The sequence below is a fragment of the Bolinopsis microptera genome, chromosome 5, assembly GCF_026151205.1.
Source record: "Bolinopsis microptera isolate Bmic1 chromosome 5, MBARI_Bmic_1.0, whole genome shotgun sequence".
NCBI lineage: Eukaryota > Metazoa > Ctenophora > Tentaculata > Lobata > Bolinopsidae > Bolinopsis > Bolinopsis microptera.
In genome coordinates, this window is record NC_087076.1 from 10,944,934 (window position 1) to 10,964,479 (window position 19,546).

The 19,546-nt window shown below is 37.5% G+C and overlaps 2 protein-coding genes across 2 annotated transcripts in view; both read right to left on the bottom strand.

The window, feature by feature from the left end:
• The window catches only part of LOC134815774 (uncharacterized), a 49,053-nt gene that overhangs the window by 4,878 nt on the left and 24,629 nt on the right, over positions 1-19,546 (bottom strand). The window lies entirely within an intron of this gene.
• Positions 606-19,321, bottom strand: LOC134815773 (calcium-independent phospholipase A2-gamma-like). Its single transcript, XM_063824363.1, has 10 exons — positions 19,189-19,321; positions 18,753-18,965; positions 14,176-14,339; positions 8,735-8,894; positions 5,057-5,134; positions 4,620-4,744; positions 3,782-3,954; positions 1,779-1,918; positions 1,389-1,487; positions 606-1,183 (listed from the first exon to the last, which is right to left on the bottom strand). The coding sequence occupies exons 1-10, from the start codon at positions 19,210-19,212 to the stop codon at positions 1,007-1,009; spliced, it is 1,353 nt and encodes a 450-aa protein (XP_063680433.1). The 5' UTR covers positions 19,213-19,321; the 3' UTR covers positions 606-1,006.

Genomic DNA, 19,546 nt, shown 5'->3' on the forward strand with positions numbered 1-19,546 from the left:
TAGTTGCAACCAGACCTTCTATTTCTATAGTACAATGTACATCTATCATTAAGGTGTAATTCGACCTTAACCTGATTTCAATGCTGATAGCAGATTTCAAATGGTCGTTATCACTAAATTTAGAGTGACAAGCTTATCTATTACCCAGGCGCTTGAACGATTAATCTTCTATATTGATGTGACAAATTTACCGAATTAAAAGAATTTATTCGTCAGAACTATAAATTAGGCAACTAATTTATTTATTGGTAGCTGTAGCTAAACTGGTGTTATCTAGGCTTAACTAGCTAGCCAGCTAGTTATTTCATTATCTGAAATCAGATTTCGATCGGGCCGGCCGGCCGGGGGAAAATACCGCGTGCGCGCTACGAATAACACAAAAAGTTATTCGCCGCCGGCGTTCTAGAAGGATTTTGTGGCAACATGTGCACTAGCATGCTTCATAGCGCTATCAGTTGAAATCAGATTAGAGATAGCGATTAGGTTATACAATCAGGAACATCTGATCATTAACATTGTCTCAAATTTCAAGCCTCGTCTGAAAAACCTAATTTTCTGGCAGTAGCCTGTAGCGGAAATTTTCATGGGAAACCAGAGCGAGAGTTACTCAACGGAAATTAGAAAATATTGATAAGCATGTAACTTGAATGTCCTAATTCAACTCTTAAATTAGATTTTAATCCCGGAACTAAAAACAAATACCAAACTTGTGAATTTCAACACACGTGAAATGTGTATCACTTCAGACTGGAACTATATACAGGATAATTTGTACTAGGAAGTAACCCCTTACAAACATTAATTTACAATATAAAGTCGCGAACCTGAAATCACAGATACAAAATTTACTACACTTCAATACTTAATAACTTTAAAATAATACGATAAGTTAAGTCAAATAACATTACAAAGTATAAAACTAGTCTACAAAATAATGGAAATAACCAAAAACTTAAATATGGTTAGATCCCGTTTTAACTTTATTGTACTTCCTTCACATCATTGATCATAATAGCTTGTTAATGTCACCCCACGACGGTTTGCTGCCAGGGTTATTCTTACATTCTTTTAGTAGAGCTTTGCTGCATTGCTGGAATTTACTCGAGTTCTTCCTGACAAAGGAGTCAGTCTGGAGTATTAGGTTTTCTAGAACTTTGTTGTTTATTTCATCAAGAGGGGTTATCTGAAATGAGAAATCAATGCATAGTGTCATTATTGTATGGCTTATTGAAACTATTCGGTTACACTTTAACCACTGTAAAAGCGAGTAGATAAAAAATGTATGAGCAGAATCTTAATCTGTCTCCGAGAGGTTACACTACTTGTAAAAGACTCACAATGAAACGTAGATAATTATAATAATCGCCCTTATATTAGTGATTAATTACCTCCATGATGTGGGGATTGAACCTGTAGTAAACTTGTTTGTCTAGCAAGTCAGCTAAGGTAAGGTGAGTAGTCTCAGTTTCTGTTGCTCCGGCTATAACCTAAATAGAGTTGACTGTTACACGTGGTTAACACATGGTTAGAATAACCTCCATTTAAACGATAGTTTGGGCACCACCTGGCGTCACATAATGACAAATGGTATCGACAGAATTGAAATACAAACAGTTACTTTAGATGAGGAGACTAATATCACGACTCGTATTAAAGTAAACATAAAGTGGGTAAATATCACAAATAGCTGGCAGTAAAATCGCGGATTTAACACATAGCTTCCGGCAGTAACAAAGTAACAAACTAATTTGGTGTCACGTGACTCCTATCTTACTCACGTGGTTCATGGTATCTAACAGGGAGGTAGGTTTAGCCTCTATAGCTCTGTACTGCCACGGCAGCTTCCCCGATCCTATAGAGACAACACACTGAGGCAGTTCGTCTGGCCAGACACGCTTTGCTTCACGAACTCCCAGCGCTGAGGTTATCATTTAGTTGGGTTGGATAGCAAGGGCGTTTTTTAGGGATTTTAAGTTACAAACTCTTATTAATTGTAATCACTAGACATTATTTAGTAGTGACTCTTGAATGACGTCGGCTACACGTCATCAAATAAAACAAGCACGAGTTTCAAATAGTGAATTAGATATCTAATAACAACATAAACGTGACCGGTGACGTCAGAAGAACCTTTAAATGAGTTCGCTTGATTATTGATGATTCATGTTAATACCTATTAGATGTCACAGTTGCATAAAGTTTCATCCTAAAAGCTATTAAGTTTGATTGGCCATCGTGAACAAAGCAATTAGAGAGACTGCTTAGCGATGTTTTGTTAAAACGTGATAGGTTCTCTGACTATAAAATCAGTAAATATCGGGCTGCTATCAATGTTATGTAACATTAAACGGAGTAGTTTTTAGGATACCTAAACTTTGCTTGTCTTTTTCTAGATTCTTTGTTTGTTATGAACGCAATTTCACATATATTTGTAATTTAGTAATGGGAGAAAATCAAGTACACCTGTCACTGTTGTCTTGTGTCGGCACTATACTTTGAGTTATTTAATTTGAGGGTAGCTATTTTTGAACATTGATCTATAATTTAAAGAAGTCTGACTATTTGACCGAACACCCAACTCATTCGTTCATTACTAGCATTAGAAAAAAGTACCCGTCAACTTCCGCCCAGCCATATGGTACAATATCATTAGGTCCTAAGCGGTTTGCACCTGCCAACTTATACATTTGAACACGAACACGTTAAGGTGATCTGTCAGCGTTGACGGGGGTTATTTTGTAGACTAACAATTTAGTTAGCTGGTGATGAATTGCTGCTTCAGTTTCATTGTATTTGTTGAGGAAATTGTCTTATACTACACTAATATGAGCAATTGGTAGTAACAAGTTAAGGTTTTACAATAGCAGGTAACAGACATTGTTGAAACATTCACTTTAAGTTCGTTAAACTTTTTAAATTCGTTAAATCATTCGACGGTTTTTGACTGGCCCAGTATTTTATGGTTCCCTATAAAGTTTTTGTAAATATGCTACAAGTTTTCTCCTGAAGTTGTCACACAATCCAGTATAGCAGTAACTTCAAAGAAACCGCATTTTACTCTAATAAGTCAATTCAGTGCCTCATCCTTTTGAGCGACGCATCATGAAGCGACGTCGAAACCCAAAATGTACAGACAATATGAGATTGATGTACGTATATTTCACTCCTTCAGCGTTTCACATTCGTTTGATGAGTGTCAATTGAGCTATTTCCCGAGTATCGTTCTCCTCATCAAGCTTACGAGAAACCTCTTTCTTTGTATTTTGAATCATAAAATTTTAGAAGTTTTATTAATTCGTAGGTCTTCACAGTGCCTCACCTAGCACTAAGTACCTACCTGTAGGATTATTGTAGAAAAGCGCCCCACCTAGCACTTAGTACCCACCTGTAGGATTGTTGTAGAAAAGCGCCCCACCTAGCACTAAGTACCCACCTGTAGGATTTTTATATAGAGAAGCGCCCCACCTAGCACTGGACAGCAAGTACCCACCTGTAGGATTGTTGTAGAAAAGCGCCCCCACCTAGCACTAAGTACCCACCTGTAGGATTTTTATATAGAGAAGCGCCCCACCTAGCACTAAGTACCCACATGTAGGATTGTTGTAGAAAAGCGCCCCACCTAGCACTAAGTACCCACCTGTAGGATTGTTGTAGAGAAGCGCCCCACCTAGCACTAAGAACCCACCTGTAGGATTGTTGTAGAGAAGCGCCCCACCTAGCACTAAGTACCCACCTGTAGGATTGTTGTAGAGAAGCGCCCCACCTAGCACTAAGAACCCACCTGTAGGATTGTTGTAGAGAAGCGCCCCGTCAATATGTACGTCCCCACCTATCGCTACTTCTCGGAAGTAGCTGGGCGCAGCAGTGCTCGCGCGGAGTCCTTCCCACATGTAATGCGCGTACCCTCCTCGGTAAACTTCCTTCCTGTTCGAAAGGTACGGCAGATCGTAGGACCTGAACACAGGGGGTTGGTTTTAAGAACTGCACGTAAGTGTAGGTACCATTCTATTTTTAGAAGTAATTACTTCATATGGGTTGGTAAAGGGCACTTTGTATGAAAAGGTTCATGTTACTTCACTTATTCATTTATCTAGGCAATAGGCATCCAGACATAATGATATTATGTATGTGTCATTATATCATATTATGCGCTTTCATGGTTCTATCTTTCTGTAATGCTTGTCAAATATCCAAGTTATTCGCTATCAAGAGTCGGTTATCATTTTTTGTCCAAATCAGCTTGAAAAGTTACATTCCTTATCAGAGTCACCATTTATCAACCAAGGAAGAAATATTTTCCACAGTTATTCGATTAAAGTTTAAAGCAAAATCTTACCAACATGAATTAGAAATATTTGCTTGGTGGAAGCAAGACGTCTTATCTTATCTAAAAACCGAGTAAAACTGATTAACGGTGTATATATTAAGACGCAATGAAACTACCGGACTACGATGTATGGGGACTTGCCACCCCATGGCAACATCGTTTCCTGTTAATATATATCATGGTTCACTAGTTGTCTCACTCACAATTTACACTTCACACTGTTAATAAAATGAACAATGACTACAATACCAGCTCATCCTACCTCATCATTGAATAATCTCTATAATCTCACCTGAACACGTACGGATGAACGACCTCGTGATTAACAACAGAGCTAACAAATGCGATAAGAGGAGTCTCATCCCAACAGCTGAGATCTGCCATCCTCCACTCCTTGCACGTGCTCCGCAAAACTTCCTGACAGAATACTGTTAATTTACTCCGCAGTACTTCATGCCAGAACACTCTTGATTCCTTATCGTATGAAGCAGAAATGAAGTTTGTTGTCAGTCTTTGTGATAAGACTAATAACACCATACAGTGTCACTACGTGTTGTCAAGAAATTAAACCCTCCAACTTCTATAATGATATACAGATGAAACTACTATGATTATGAGATTTCATAGTTATATAGTTCATGAGTAGCACAGCCGCAATGTCAGTATCAAATATCAAATACGAGAGTCCAGTATACCACCACAAGAAAGTTTACAATAAGAGACCCGTACCTCCCATATATCAGTACTGTAACGGTGTTGAGTCCAAACAAACCGTCCCATTGCTAACACTGATCTTCCGCCAAACACCTGCAAAATACAATTCATTTTATCTGGACACATCTAACTTGCTTCTACGGCTCACGGTTTTTTGTTGTGGCACCCACTCTACCTTACCTTTCAAAAGATTTTTCTTCACGGTACTTCTGGCCAAAATTTTTCACCAGCTCGCTCGAGCGGATCCTGAATTTTCTACCGAGCGTACCCACTTTTGAAAGGTGAGCACTCTATCTACATCGAGGCTACGCCAAAGACGTCTAATGGGGTCCCGCCTGTGTAGGACCCAGATGTAGACTGTAGGTCACCTTACTATCTGAGATAGTTCAGGACTTACCAGTGCAGAGGACAAGGTCTGTTGGGCAGCATCCCTCCTAAGAGAGATTATCATATTATGCTCATTCATCGGTCTAATACTCCTTTTTAGGGAGTGCTAGGATCCGGAGTCATTGCTTTCAACGAGACATGCGTTTCTACGTGTGATAGCGTTATAACCTTAGCAAAAAAACATGATCTAAGTCAACAATGATGCTATCTATATTCTAGGCGAAGTGTTGTAACGTAGGTAGTCTAGTCTGTGACGAATCAAACCGATCCTATCCGTCATTATGTCAAGTTGGAGCAATAATATCGGCCACGCAGCCTATATTAACATGTACCAATAAGTTTCTGCAGATTCATCTATTGGAAACTGATTGATTATTGTGAGAAGTTGTATCGAGTTCATATGGGATTAATTTGTTCATTTCACGGGGTTATCGGGATGAAAAGATGGAAACTAATTTTACACGTCATGTCCACAACAACTGACTAGTGACCTCAAGGAACATATCTGAAACTTTTGAATACGAAACACAAAGGTCATTTTTAGGAACAACAATGGAACCTCAGAGATTATATTATATTGAGGAGCAATGATAAGCAAATATTCCCCTGGAACACTGAATATGTTGTTATTGCTGCTCGACAGAACATTGTTCTTTATTATTATTCCTGTTTATAAGGCTGGAGCTAGTGGTATGCATAATACACATTCTGGATCACAATGCGCGGCGACTACATGTTTTTAGTTAACGCTAGAAGGTAACACTTTTTATGGGGGAGGATCTGCAGAACGTTGTTTCTCGGGTTAAGTCTTCATTAGTTAATGAACCAAAAAGGTAGACATGATAATGAACTTGACTACTGATAGGTACAAAATGCAAACTTACTCCCATCTTACTCTACAACTTGGGGAATATCCTTTCATTTTGGAAGAAAACTTGCTTCATTCCTTCGCCAGCAGCTGTAGTCAAGTTCAGTAAAATATAATAGGAATCCTGGGCACGGTATGTTCCAGGAATCCTGTCTTGAAACTCAATACCAGGACAGTTTTTATGACAAAGTATTATCATGATTTGGTATCATTACTGATAGATAGGCGGAACATATTGCTGAGGATCGTTTAGCCTATAATAATACTATAATATTCGTCATGCCCAGTTGAACTTAACCGTATTTATCATATTATAAAGTTATAATTGAGCTGCAGTTAAACAGTTTTATTTACTTCAATCATTTACCAGCTTACTAAACCACTGTTTTGATGAGAAGTACTAGTTCACAGCTTTATAAGTAATTAGTAATAACCTCAACTGTTACTGTTACTGTGTTAGTTTAACAGGTGACATATTCAGGCACTAAACTTCGCTCATATTGTTCATTTTCTTTTTATTCCTCTGTAGTTGTGTTGGGCGTGACATGACAGTAAAGTTGTGACCTGAACGTTTAATCAAACGTCAGATAGTAACTTATCAATTTGGTCACGCAGCTCCACTTCGACAGATTATATTCAGACAAAAAAGCATGACGTTTCCTAGCAACAGTGCACTGTCTCCCACCATCAGTTTCCTAGCAACAGTGCACTGTCTCCCACCGAACAGTTGATTGACTTCTGATTCCTAACACCCAGCGCATTAGACTGGCTCCACCCAATTGCAATAGACTAGACTACCACTACAACTACTACCACTGCATGAGAGATTACTGCACTTCACTCTATTATTATAAGGCATTAATTCGGAGCAATCTACCTGCGATCAACCATACAATCTTAATCAAATTTTAGTGAAGACAATTAATTTTGCACTTGTTTCCACTGTTAATTAACTGTATTATTATAACAGGGTTTGGTCCTTGGAACCATATTTTGTGGTCTTCCTGAATGTGTATTGTTGGTGCTGCACAACTTTGGTGCTGCCCAACTTTATAGGCCCTATTGATTATCTCAGTTGTAAGGTGTTATGTTTCCATTTAGATCGAGCATTAGGACTGAGAGAAAGGCTAGTTTCAGTTTACCATATTTACTACGGTTGTGACATTTCCCCCTTACTTACGACGTTTCATGGGAAGTAGGTTAAGGCGATCACATCTAGACGATCTCAGTATGATTAGTGACATTTCTCCTCAAGTTCCACAAAACCTTACGTCAAGCCAGACCAGATGTTCAGGCATATCTAAGTCTTACTTTTACAGAGCACACATTCTTTGGAATAAACTCCCTTATGAATTAAGGGAAATCTCAAGGCCATCCGTGTTTAAAACCCATTTAATTAAGTACCTCTGGACAGTTCTAAACGACCATATAACATCCTCTGACAGTTAAACAATTTACCTTAATGTAACTATATTGTCTAAATATAAATTGATATGAAGTATAATTAATAAAATATGTTAAATAAAGTGTGTTTATAATTATGATTTATGGTACATTGTTATTTATTATATTTATATTTTAGGCTGTAACCTTATTAGTTCAATGGAATAAACCTAGCATGCCTTGGTTGCAGCATCGCTTCACTTATAGGTGCATTTAGGGCCCGATGTAATTGCTATGATCAGTTTACTGGTCAACTGGTGTTTCGGTGTCCCTTATTTTGTTTACACTCGGTCACTTGTCAAGGCATGTAAGGTCATTCGGCGATATTTTCTTTGAAATAAAATGATGTATTTGTGTAACAATTTGAAAGTTTATTGATAAAAAAAAAAAAGAAAAGTTACCTATTAACTATTACCATCTTATTGATGAACTTGAAGAAACGTCATTTGAGAGGTTTGTTCTGATTAAAGCCAAACCAATTGAGCTAGGTATTTCTTTAAAAACTTTAAATATCTTTGTACCTTGCCAAAAGACATTCTGCGGTGAAATTTGAACGGTATCCGACCATTGCTTCCCAAGATCATCATTAAATTTCTCGCAATCAGGAAGACATATTTCGGATTTTTATCAAATTATTTATTATCGGCTCAAGTTTCGGACAGTTTGAGGTACTGGATTTGAATTGGTAGTTGTAAAATTCTAATGGGACTCAAAATGGCTGTATGTATATATTATTAAAATTGTAATATCCGGATCGGAACATTATTTGCAGTGTTCCCGTTTGTTGCGAGAAGGAAAAGGCTCTAATCAGGATAAGGAAATTGTCTACGTTTCAATACAACAACATCGTATTCATGAATTGGTCACGTGTCAGAAGGACCGTCCCAACTGTCACTTCTTGTCTCCCCATTGATAATATTACGGGATATTATCCTCCCTGATAATACGGGATATTATCAATATGTAATATAATATTATGTTAATATATTACAAACCTCCTTGCTAAGCTCGAGATAGATCTCGAGCACTTCGTCTAAAGGTTTCCTCTGAGCGATGAGAAGCGCTATAAGTAGGGCGCCGGTACTTGTTCCGATACACAGGTCAAACAGCTGGTGTACTCGCTTGCTGGTCAGTGCTTCGAGCTTCTTCAGTACGCTGCAATGCACTGCGGGGTTACGGTTGTAATACTTGTTTTTACCTGATTAGTTTGGGTTTGCTTGTAATTTGCTTGTAATTTGCGTGTGATTTGCTTGTAATTTGCTTGTAATTTGCTTGCAAGTATTTGTTAAAAATTAAGGTTTTATTCTTCCTTTTGGCAGTTTTTTTTCTGCATTGAAAAATTGCCAAGAAATAAGACCCTGTTAAAAATCACGTGCCAAAAATGTGCTTCACCTCCTCACTGATAAACAAATATTTGTTGTTCAGAATGTGTACGTGGTGCACACTTCACATCTCACGAGGCAAACTTTTTCAGAAAACGTTCAGAAATAGGTTAACGTATTCGTATAAATCCTATTTTATCAAGTACCTAGTGGCCTAATGGCCTTTTATTATTATAACCTATTATTTTATAGGTTTATTAGACCTTTTCCCATCATCAACTAATCCAGCAAACATTCCACTCTTATTGAGGCGTGAATTTTAACATTCCATGTTCCATTCCATGCTACATTCATTTCAACATTCCATATTATCATAAGTACCAATTTTCATTCCTATTTCAAGTGACCCCGTGCGTGCTTGCTTGGCGTTTGTTTTCTAGGAATATTCGTGAACCTATCGTACTTAGATAGATTGAAGAATATTTTTACTTCATTACTTACTTACTAAGTAATAAATTGTAGATGGATTTCCATCCCTTATTGTTTAAATGAGTCATCAACCCGTAGTCATAATCATTTGTAAATTTATTCCACCCAATAAAAATAAATTATTTTATAATGACTCGGGAGAAGAAAAATAACATTAGGCTGTTTTTAAATATACCGAATTAAATATCTAAGTAAAGCAAAAATAAAAGTTACTGTATTGCATTAAATATTCACTGAATATAACTAGCATAAACAGTGATAGTATTGTAACGATAACGCCCCAATCAACTAAATGGGACAACCATCATAAGCTATTGTTATATATTATGATAATTAAAGTTTATTGACATAATATCATGTTGGTTTAATATGGCTTGAGATGTTGGGCGTCACAAGGACGAGTATTATTACTTTTATCCTCCCAGATAACATAACATGATACTAAACTATTATCTGAACTATTATCTTACCACTCTGCCATTATGTAGACCTTCGTGATACGGCTAACGTTTACTTCTAAGGAGATAAGTTTGGTAACTACCCCAATTATAGGACTATTATAATCTGAAATTATGTTGAACACTAAATGGTAACATTCTAGCTTGTGGTTAGTGGTAACACCTGACCAGAGGAAATAGTAAGTTTTAACAATTGACAAGTACTGTTAAGTCAACAAAAGGCAAAACATGTACTTAGGGTTTACACATATTGTTGTGTGTAATTACAGTAAAGGCTCCGAAACAGCCGGGTAATTACTTTACCGTTGTTTTTACCTTTCCACGAACGAAAAAGATAATAAGTAGCCTATTCTTACCTTTTTAATCAAAGTTACTCACAGCTAAACTTACTCACAGCTAAACTTCTCCCTCGAGCATCTACACTTACAACTACACTCACAACTACACTTACTCACAGCTAAACTTCTCCCTCGAGCATCTACACTTACAACTACACTCACAACTACACTTACTCACAGCTAAACTTCTCCCTCGAGCATCTACACTTACAACTACACTCACAACTACACTTACTCACAGCTAAACTTCTCCCTCGAGCATCTACACTTACAACTACACTCACAACTACACTTACTCACAACTACACTTCTCCCTCGAGCATCTACACTTACAACTACACTCACAACTACACTTACACACAACTAAACTTCTCCCTCGAGCGTCGTAACCCTTTTTATCAGTAAATGGCATATTTCGTATTATGTACAGTGTAGAAACTTTTACGAATTACGCACCTTCGATTTTATTTCCGATACATATCATTTGATTTCAAATGTTATCCGGCTATGAATCACATAATTCATGCAGGTTATTGTAAATTGTGTGATAGAATTACAGTGCGTTGTTTTGTACCTAATACGAGGGTTCTAGTCTTTAAATCTAGATTTCATAAGTTAACACTGTAGTTTTTAGTAGGAACACCAATCCTTTGCCTTGTTTCTTTTTACATTGTTTCACTTTAACCGTGATGCTCCCTACACACTACAAGTCCGGTATGTGCATTCTGTAGTCTGTGTTTTAGTCTATCTAGCTTCACACTCGCAGCACCATTTATTTGCCATTTCTCCATTATTTTGCAATAAAAAGAGAAAAGTTGCTGGCTCGCATAGTCTGCGTTTTTATGCGGCACAATAATGTAGAGCAATGCTACTTTATTTCAGACTTAATTGCAGATAACGTACTTAAGGGGGCCGGGGGGGGGGTCTTCATCAAAATTCTCTCGAAATTGACTTTATAGTTGTTTCTGGTAGAAGGGAGTAATATCTACCAGCTGCTTTTGGTTCCATGGAAAAATATTGTTCCTAGCCGAAATTATCGCCGGTCTAAGGTCAGGGCTTATGAGTAATTGTATTGCGCGAGCGATTTTCAATCGCAAATTCTGAAAATCGAGTCTAAAAATCTATCTTCTCTTTCATTTTTTGAGCAATTACCCTGAAACTTTCAGGATATGTTCTAAGGACCATTTAGAAGAGATCGTTCAAGCCAAAATTTTGAGATAGGCCTTTAAAAATTTTTTATTCAATTTTGAAAATCTTGGACCTCGTTTTTTTACGATTTTTTCAGGTCCGAGATTTTCAAAAATTATTAAAAATTTTTTAAAGGCCTATTTCAAAATTTTGGCTTGAACGATCTCTTCTAAATGGTCCTTAGAACATATCCTGAAAGTTTCAGGGTGATTGCTCATAAAATGTAGGAGAAGATAGATTTTTAGACTCGATTTTCAGAATTTGCGATTGAAAATCGCTCGCGCAATACAATTACACATAAGCGCTGACCTTAGACCGGCGATAATTTCGGCTAGGAACAATATTTTTCCATGGGACCAAAAGCAACTGGTAGATATCACTCCCTTCTACCAGAAACAACTATAAAGTCAATTTCGAGATAATTTTGATGAAGACCCCCCCCCGGCCCCCTTAACTAGTTCTAGTACCTTTCAATCTGATAGATTTCGATTTATACAGCGCTTAAACGACTAATTATGACTATCTGGAGGGGGGGGGGGGGGGGGTGAAATATTAACACCTCGCTACTTCAATATTCAGCTCAAGACAATTTACTCGTGTATTTTGAAAGCTCCTGCTTAATAAACATTTCGTATCACTTATATGTTTTAAACAACCCCCTCCAGGTTCAATATTCATTATTCAAAAGAGATCTCTCTGTATTACCGACAGAACCGAGATAATCACCGTGTAGCCCCTCACTCCTCAGTTCCGCTTGATAGTATTATATTAGTCTAGAAGCGACAAGGAGTCTCGTGAGAATTTCTCACGGCTGTAATCGTCCTTGAACATTTTAACAATTGAGAAGTTGAGACCAATGGGGAAATCAATTAAGTGATTTTCCCTCACCAAACTAATACTGGTACTTCCATTCTGTTTTGTGGCTCCCGCAGCCTAGTACACAAGCCGTTGCTATGATGACCAATTGTGATAGATTCTATATTCACACATGTTCTATTTCATTCGGAGATTAGAGTAATATGCCTAATTAATTAAGAAATCTTTTAAAATGGTGCATGTTTCTTCCTTATACGAAGTTAGCGCTTAAATTTTTGACATAAAATGCAAACTGACATAGACTGAACACTGCTGTAAATTCAGCTAACTTCTAACTTTATTACAGGTTTACCGTTGCACGTTAACAAGCTTGTCTCGTTTTGACCGGAAGCTTGCGTTTCAACTGCTGCAATGTTTGTCAATGTTCCTGTTCAATATCACACAAGCTAATTGGCCCATTAATGAACATACTCCGATCAAAACTTTTGTGTTTTCATGATAAATGCCAGACTTTGAATCCCTATATATAGGTTCGTGACTAACACTCGATTTCTTAACTGGTGTTCGATTCCCGGTGAGGACCAATTTAGTCGGACGCCAAATCGAGTCGTAAGAATTTTGAAACTTCGAGTGCATACGGATTTGGGGTTGTGCCCGCCTATGCTATATTGTAGTCAAAGCTGTAAAAAAAGGGCTGTGGCTGAAATACAAATATTTGTCCATAAAATCTGAACTGATAAAAAAGTCCATAATCTTGATATTTCATCACTAAGTCTCGCTTGAATGACTTAAATGTACATCTTTGATGGGCATATTATTTTAATGTCGAAGCGTGTAATAAATGTTAGAATTTATTTTATGACAGGAAATCGGCTCCCGGCAACGGTTGATCAAATTATTCATTATCATTATTTTACTTTAATTCAAGTTTCGACCAATTTTGTAAATTAAGGGATTCATGACCATCCAACCGGGGATTGTCAGTGTTTAAAACCGGAATCTAAAACCGATATGGATTTTTGCCCCAAATGAAGGCTATCCTTGTTTTATCTTACAACATTACGTGACCTGCCTAGCTTATAAAATAGATTTAATGACAAAATGAGGACGAATCCAACAATTGGGCAGAAGTGGGATCCCGCCCGTTGTATTAGCGGTCATTTGGAGGCTGATTGCTTATCATAAACCAGTGATCTATAATGGCCTAATTGACGATGCGAATGACTTGAAGTTGATAATATTTCGGGCAGAGTACCATTTTCGTTAAATAATAGCTCAGCCACTGCACCCGCTATCTTTCAGCGTTGTGTAGTCTCAATAATTATCTCTGTGGTTTAGAGAGGCCTATCTAACCAAACTTCTATTAGAGTGGTCAAAGCCTCATCAAACTCCTGAACGCTGATATCTTAGTATAGGTGGGTAGTGTTTGATAATGATTGGATTAGTTTAACAGATACAGCTCTTGGTGGTGTTACTTTTACTGTTGATAATTGGTATATGTGCGTTCCGCGTGAGAATAATAATTAATAAGTCTGTTCTAGTCATATCAAGGAACAGAGGTGATGAGATGGTATATCATCATTATCGGTCGCTAACAGAATGACACCACGTTCCCATTTATGACAACTCCTTGTTTCCTTTTTTGCTGCAGGTTCTAAAAAAAGTTATACAAAAGCCATTAGTAAACTCAGCCATAACAAAGCTTCACGAACGTACTCTTTTATCTTCGTCTTTCAGCTTTGATTAGAATTTTCGTAATAGTAATAAAATTCAAATTAGTAAAATCTAGATCCCTACAATAGCTGTACGCCTAATAGTAACTCACCTGATAGATATAATGCCTCGAGTACCCCCACCATCAATACTGAGTATCCTGATGCCACGTCTCTGTTTAGGAACTACTCCTACACAGTGTAGGATTTGTCGGGCGTTGAACCTGACGTGCGGGTCTCGGTGTGTTGTCAGGTTGTTTATTTTACCCAGCATCGCCTAAATGGGATTAAACTTGTTGTTGTTATCCGGTGGTAACTGCATTTATAATTAACTAATTAATTATAATTAGCTGAATTAGGTAGCGGGTAGACATTTAATATTGATGTGGTAACAAGTACATCGATGTAGGAAATTTTGGTGGCACCTACTTGGTTTTTGCAGCTCTATCATAATTTGGTTGTTTATTGTAGATTTTACAGAACTTAGTAGTCTAGATCAGGAACTTAAATTCTATATTTATGTGTCTCCAACTCTAAACCTGATCTGATATCATACGGAATTCAGCTGGCGCTTGCGGGAGATATGATATTTCTGATTAATGTGTCAAGATTGCTCGGGCTGTGCGCTGTCTACATATGTTTGTATGTTCATTAGTGTTCAATATCCTTTAAAAGCTTCTGCCATTACCATCTAGGTGAGCTGTTTCAGTTTCTATAATAACCAAATTTGTGTATATTCTGTCCTCGACTGCAATTCCTGCATTGGTGAGGCCAAAAACTGGGTAAGCTAATATAGATGGGTGAAGGAACAGGGGAAGGGGGATTAGAATTCATTCCACACGCATAGAGCTATGAAGTTTCAAAGTATGTCCCCCTAGTCCCAACAACTTCCTACGACCTACGACCTACACCCATGGCAATCCAATATTGAAATAGCTCTCCAATTGTTTTTTAATGGTTTTTTTTTATAGTGTTACGACTTACGAAGGATGTAATGGTTATTGTTCGGATTTGCCATTTGTGTGTACGTTTTAGAGGTAGTTAGTTCCTACCGTTAGTCATAGATTATAACTATATTTAATGAGGTTACCCCTCAATGTAGATTGTATAACGGTGTGGTATCACACGAAGTCAGGGTGTTATTCAGTCGTCAATTTAAAGTCACTCGAAAGTTTTAAAGCGTATTATAGATGTGGATACTGGTGGGGAGGTGAAACACATTTGTTTACTTTAATAGTAAGCACATGTTCAGCGGGTTGAGGAGGTGAAACACATTTGTTTACATTTGTAGGGTAAGCACATGTTCAGCGGGATGAAGAGATGATACACATTTTGTATTATAGAAGGCTTGTAACACTTGTAACGCTTTCTTGTTACCCCCCTTTGAAGGCCCCGAATTATTTTCTGAACGAAAGCTCAAAAATAACCGAGAAATCGACCTTCTTATTAACTCATTTTGATGACTGTTTCTAACCTAAAATTGCACGAAAAATCGATTTAGCTAGGTTTCAGAACCTATAAACACTTCCTTATCCCTCAAAATTGATGTTTTATAGTTGATACGAGCAACAAGCAACATATGTTTTGATCCTTCGGTTCTACTCATGACCTAGGCAGTTATAAGCTGAACCCGACAGATCGAGGCAATCCTCACCTTTACTGATCAAACTGGTACTAACACAATTTTCAGATATAAATGTTCTTTGCGATACGTTTATTGCAGCTTTGTAACTTGAGTGAAGACCAGAGTACGAAAACACACAGCAGGTAAGCAACTCACTTTTGGTCTAAGATGGCAAGTACGTACGGTACGTACGTTTAAATTAGCTGAACGGTACGTACTTAATAAAGTAGGCTGAAAGGTACAAATCCAGTTGATAGCAATGGACAAGCGTAGATTAAGGTTGCGACCTGAGCTAGCTGAAAAGCTGATGTTCGTATACTGCAACAAAAGGATGAAGCTTTGAGTTTAACGATAATTACAAGTAGTAGTAGTGTAGTACCGGTTAATTTGTGTGTTTATTTTCGACTTCTAGTTCTATCTCAAAAATTATGATGATAATACTAATCAAAAATTGCAAGTAATTCACTGAAGTTGATTCTAAAAATTTGAAAACAATTGTACCTTACAGTGCCTGTACGGTACGTACCTTTAAAAGTAGCTGTACCGTACGTACTTAAAGCCCTGTACCGTACGTACTTGCCATCTAAGCTTTTGGTGACTGTTCCTCACGAAAATTCTGATCCTGCAACATATGAACAGCTAGGGAGATCGTCTCCTTAACAAATCGGACAGGTACTATCACAATTTCCAGAGCACAGCATGATAACAAAGTCAAAAGAAACACAACGAAGGTAGGTTACCAACACCACAATATAAGAATTATACTAACAACTGAATTAAATTTATTCTGACGACGGGCAGCCCTGATGTGCTCCGTCATCCTCAACGAGCGACCACTTGTAATAGAGGTGTTATGTCATGTGACACCGATCCGTCCAATCACAAACAGGACGAGTCAGCAGATCGATATTGTGTGTTTACTTTCCTTATCTTTATTTGACCCTCTGTTCACATTGTTATCTCTACCACATCTCGGCTCGGCAAGGTCCGCGTGCAATATCTGCACCGCGGTAAACACGCCATGATTACGTCATGAACTTGAAATAGTGTGATTGTTGTACTTATATAACCGTGCCCATTGCCCACGTACAATACAAACTGTTGGGGGGGGGGGGGGGGGGGGTTTAATAACTGACTGTGATGCTAACTGTTCAATCAGGAACTGAACATTAACATTGTTTAGTTATAACATGTTTCGGTTTAGTTGTCCAATTGCGTATTATTAAAAACATTTACTCTAATATGAGGTCGCGATTGTGAACTGAGTGAGATCCAAATGATACAACAGTTTGTATTGTACGTGGGCAATGGGCACGGTTATATAAGTACAACAATCACACTATTTCAAGTTCATGACGTAATCATGGCGTGTTTACCGCGGTGCAGATATTGCACGCGGACCTTGCCGAGCCGAGATGTGGTAGAGATAACAATGTGAACAGAGGGTCAAATAAAGATAAGGAAAGTAAACACACGATATCGATCTGCTGACTCGTCCTGTTTGTGATTGGACGGATCGGTGTCACATGACATAACACCTCTATTACAAGTGGTCGCTCGTTGAGGATGACGGAGCACATCAGGGCTGCCCGTCCTCAGAATAAATTTAATTCAGTTGTTAGTATAATTGTTATAAATTGTGGTGTTGGTAACCTACCTTCGTTGTGTTTCTTTTGACTTTAATTGTTATGCTCTGGAAATTGTGAAAATTACGCTCTGGAAATTGTGATAGTACCTGCTCTGGAAATTGTGATAGTACCTGTTCGATTTGTTAAGGAGACGATCTCCCTGTTCATATGTTTGTTATATATGGTAATTTATTATGTAACTTATTTATGTATATTATTCCTTAGTCTCGTATGACCATAGTTGGTACTACAATAAGTGGGTTTCACTTCTAAGCTACCGTATACTAAATTGTTACAGGATCAGAATGTTCGTGAGGAACAGTCACCAAAAGTGAGTTGCTTACCTGCTGTGTGTTTTCGTACTCTGGTCTTCACTCAAGTTGCAAAGCTGCAATAAACGTATCGCAAAGAACATTTATATCTGAAAATTGTGTTAGTACCAGTTTGATCAGTTGAGGTGAGGATTGCCTCGATCTGTCGGGTTCAGCTTAACTGCCTAGGTTAAGGATCAAAACATATGTTGCTTGTTGCTCGTATCAACTATAAAACATCAATTTTGAGGGATAAGGAAGTGTTTATACGTTCTGAAACCTAGCTAAATCGATTTTTCGTGCAATTTTAGGTCAGAAACATTCATCAAAATGAGTTAATAAGAAGGTCGATTTCTCGGTTATTTTTGAGCTTTCGTTCAGAAAATAATTCGGGGCCTTCAAAGGGGGGTAACAAGAAAGCGTTACAAGTGTTACAAGCCTTCTATAATACAAAATGTGTATCATCTCTTCAACCCGCTGAACATGTGCTTACCCTAAAAATGTAAACAAATGTGTTTCACCTCCTCAACCCGCTGAACATGTGCTTACTATTAAAGTAAACAAATGTGTTTCACCTCCCCACCAGTATCCACATCTATTAACCGATGTTTTGCTGATTTTTTCAATACTGTTTGAAGCAAATCATCATGACGTATAAATTGCGTTTGTTTGGACTTATGTAATTGTTCTTAGAGCATTAGAGACTGGGCTCATTAGATCTCGGCCATTTTCTCTTTTCACATGACATGCACGAATTGTTCAGCAGTATTCCTCAGTCAGTCAGTCTTTGTTTATCTTGAGCTTGGAGGGAAGTAGTTTCTTAAGTGCATGTCAGGATTGATTCTGGGAGTTTCGTTCTGTCGTTTTGTTAAAATGTACGAGTCGTATTACTGATTCATGATTCATGATTCAAAGTTTTTCTAATTTTGTCTGATTTAGGATACAAAATCAGACAAATTTTGATTTGTCTGTAATTGGTTGTAATGTGTTTTATTCATCTCAAATACAAATTATGATTTCTGCACATGAATTATTGGTATCATGCTAAATATTTGGTAGCTACGTTTTTTTCCGGGTGCTAGTATACAACTGATATTATTTAATATACGTATATTATACCTTCTAACCTGGTTATCCACGACATAGTACTTCTCCAGAGGGTTTCCCAGCACTTTCTTAGAGATAGTTTCAGTCACAACCTTCAGTTCTATCTCATTGTCAGTATCTAGATAGTAAATCAGGTTTCTCCAATCTGTGTTCACTTTATCTCCGTACAGAGTGCGGGAACACAGCTTGATAGGGCTGAAGTTTAAACTGAGCGGACATCTTCTTTTAGCAATCTGAAAAATAACTTCAGTCAGTTAGTCGTCTGATATTTTACCACAGTTTCGTTTGGTATGGTACCAAACGTTTCAAATATTTATTTTAAGCTGTTTGTTTTTTATTTGAGCGTGATGTTGTGAAGATTATTTTAGTAAAACTCCTTGTATTGTACCAAGCACAAAGTAAATAGTAATAATGCTGAATTGTTTGAAGCACCGTGTGATTTCAGTAGCCTCTTACCCGACATATTATCTGAAAGTACATGATTTTTGCAGCGCCCTGCTGATAGACTTTAGATGGTCTTCAGTTTTTCTTGCTTCGTCCAATATTCATCTTCTCCAAACGTTTAATTTGAAGAATCCTAAAAATAAATTTAGAGTGAAATCTTAATATCAAGGATTGGGTAAAGTTACATATATTTGTAGGTGAACTGTATATAGTATACGCAAATCCTCCTCAGTAGTCAGTAGAATTTAATCATGATGTTAAATTAATAACTGATGAACTGATTACCCATAATTTTGAACGGAAGATCTTACATAGATATCTTAAATTATTTATTAATAGTCAGCCAGTGTGTATCCTCAGATACATAACT